Here is a 1,159-nt window from a genome sequence, read left to right as displayed (position 1 = left end):
GGCTCTGCTGAGCGGTACAACGGCTGCGAGGCAGTTCTATGAAGGGGGAAGAAGCGGTGGAGGGTCGGCTTACCTTGGAAGACCGGGAGTGTGGAGTTTAGGTTTAGTAGCTACGAGAGGCTTCGATTCCGGAGGAATTACTCCGTGAGAGTTTTGGTGGGGCTCCTGTGGAGCTCTGGGAGGGGCGGGATGCAGGTCCCTGAGAGGCTGCGTTGGCTGCTGAGTGTCCAGATGGCGAATCGATTCCTTTTCCCTGGTTTTGTTTTTGTGCTCGGCTAGTAACACATCAAATCGTTTTCTTCTGCCTTGGACAGCCCTCCGCTGGGTTAAGGAATGTGTCTACAGACCCAAAAAGAAAACAGAATGAGGACTCACAGGAATACTTTTTTATCTGTCCTGTATTAAAAAGGAGCCCTGGTGGCGCAGTGGTTAAGAGCTCAGGGTGCTAACCAAAAGGTCGGCAGTTCAAATCCACCAGCTGCTCCTTGGAAACCCCTGGGGCAGTTCCACTGTGTCCTACAGTGTCTCTGTGAGTTGGAATCGACTCGACAGCAACAGGTTTGGTTTGGTTTCTGGGTTTATATTCAAAAACACTCCTTTCAATAAAGAAGCGTTCTGGACCGTAAACGTGGTCAAAAGCTGTTCAGCATTTGATGAGCTAAAGATTCTCCGAGTATAATCTTTTCTCTTTGCTGGGAAGAAGCACACACTGCAGGCTCTAAGAACATGAGAATCTGGTGTGGTCACTTCCCAGGAAAAAGAAACGTGGGCTGTGCTGCCTGCTGTATAACTGAGAGGCCAACGCAGACACACAGGTGAGAGGTGCAAATGTTGGGTTTCGTACACAGTCAAAATCTGCCTACAGGGGCTCTCCTCAGCCCATCAGAAAAATCATGCTTTGGACTATTTAAAAGTTTTGTGTCTAAAGGAAAGAAAAAATTATTTCATAAGATATGTATCAGAAAGTCTTCTTTTAGTAACCTGCCAGACAGTAAAAATTAAACACAACTGCTTCTCTCTAGTCCAATGAAAACACTATGTAGAGCGAGAGAGGGGCTCAGCGCATCCTGGAGACGGAATGCCACCGGCCAGGGAGATCCTGGAGACGGAATGCCACCGGCCAGGGAGATCCTGGAGACAGGGAATGCCACCGGCCAGG

General features: G+C 49.0%; 1 protein-coding gene across 1 annotated transcript in view; it reads right to left on the bottom strand.

The window, feature by feature from the left end:
- ATXN7 (ataxin 7) overlaps window positions 1–1,159 on the bottom strand; it is a 113,929-nt gene that overhangs the window by 20,313 nt on the left and 92,457 nt on the right. The window contains exon 6 of the mRNA XM_023727726.1: window positions 74–339. Coding sequence (XP_023583494.1) covers window positions 74–339 — 266 coding nt within the window. The remainder of the gene's footprint in view (window positions 1–73; window positions 340–1,159) is intronic.

This window comes from Trichechus manatus, unplaced genomic scaffold (assembly GCF_000243295.1).
Source record: "Trichechus manatus latirostris isolate Lorelei unplaced genomic scaffold, TriManLat1.0 scaffold00001, whole genome shotgun sequence".
Classification (NCBI taxonomy): Eukaryota; Metazoa; Chordata; class Mammalia; order Sirenia; family Trichechidae; genus Trichechus; species Trichechus manatus.
Note: the sequence above shows the minus strand (reverse complement) of the source record. Positions and strands in the feature narration are given on the sequence as shown.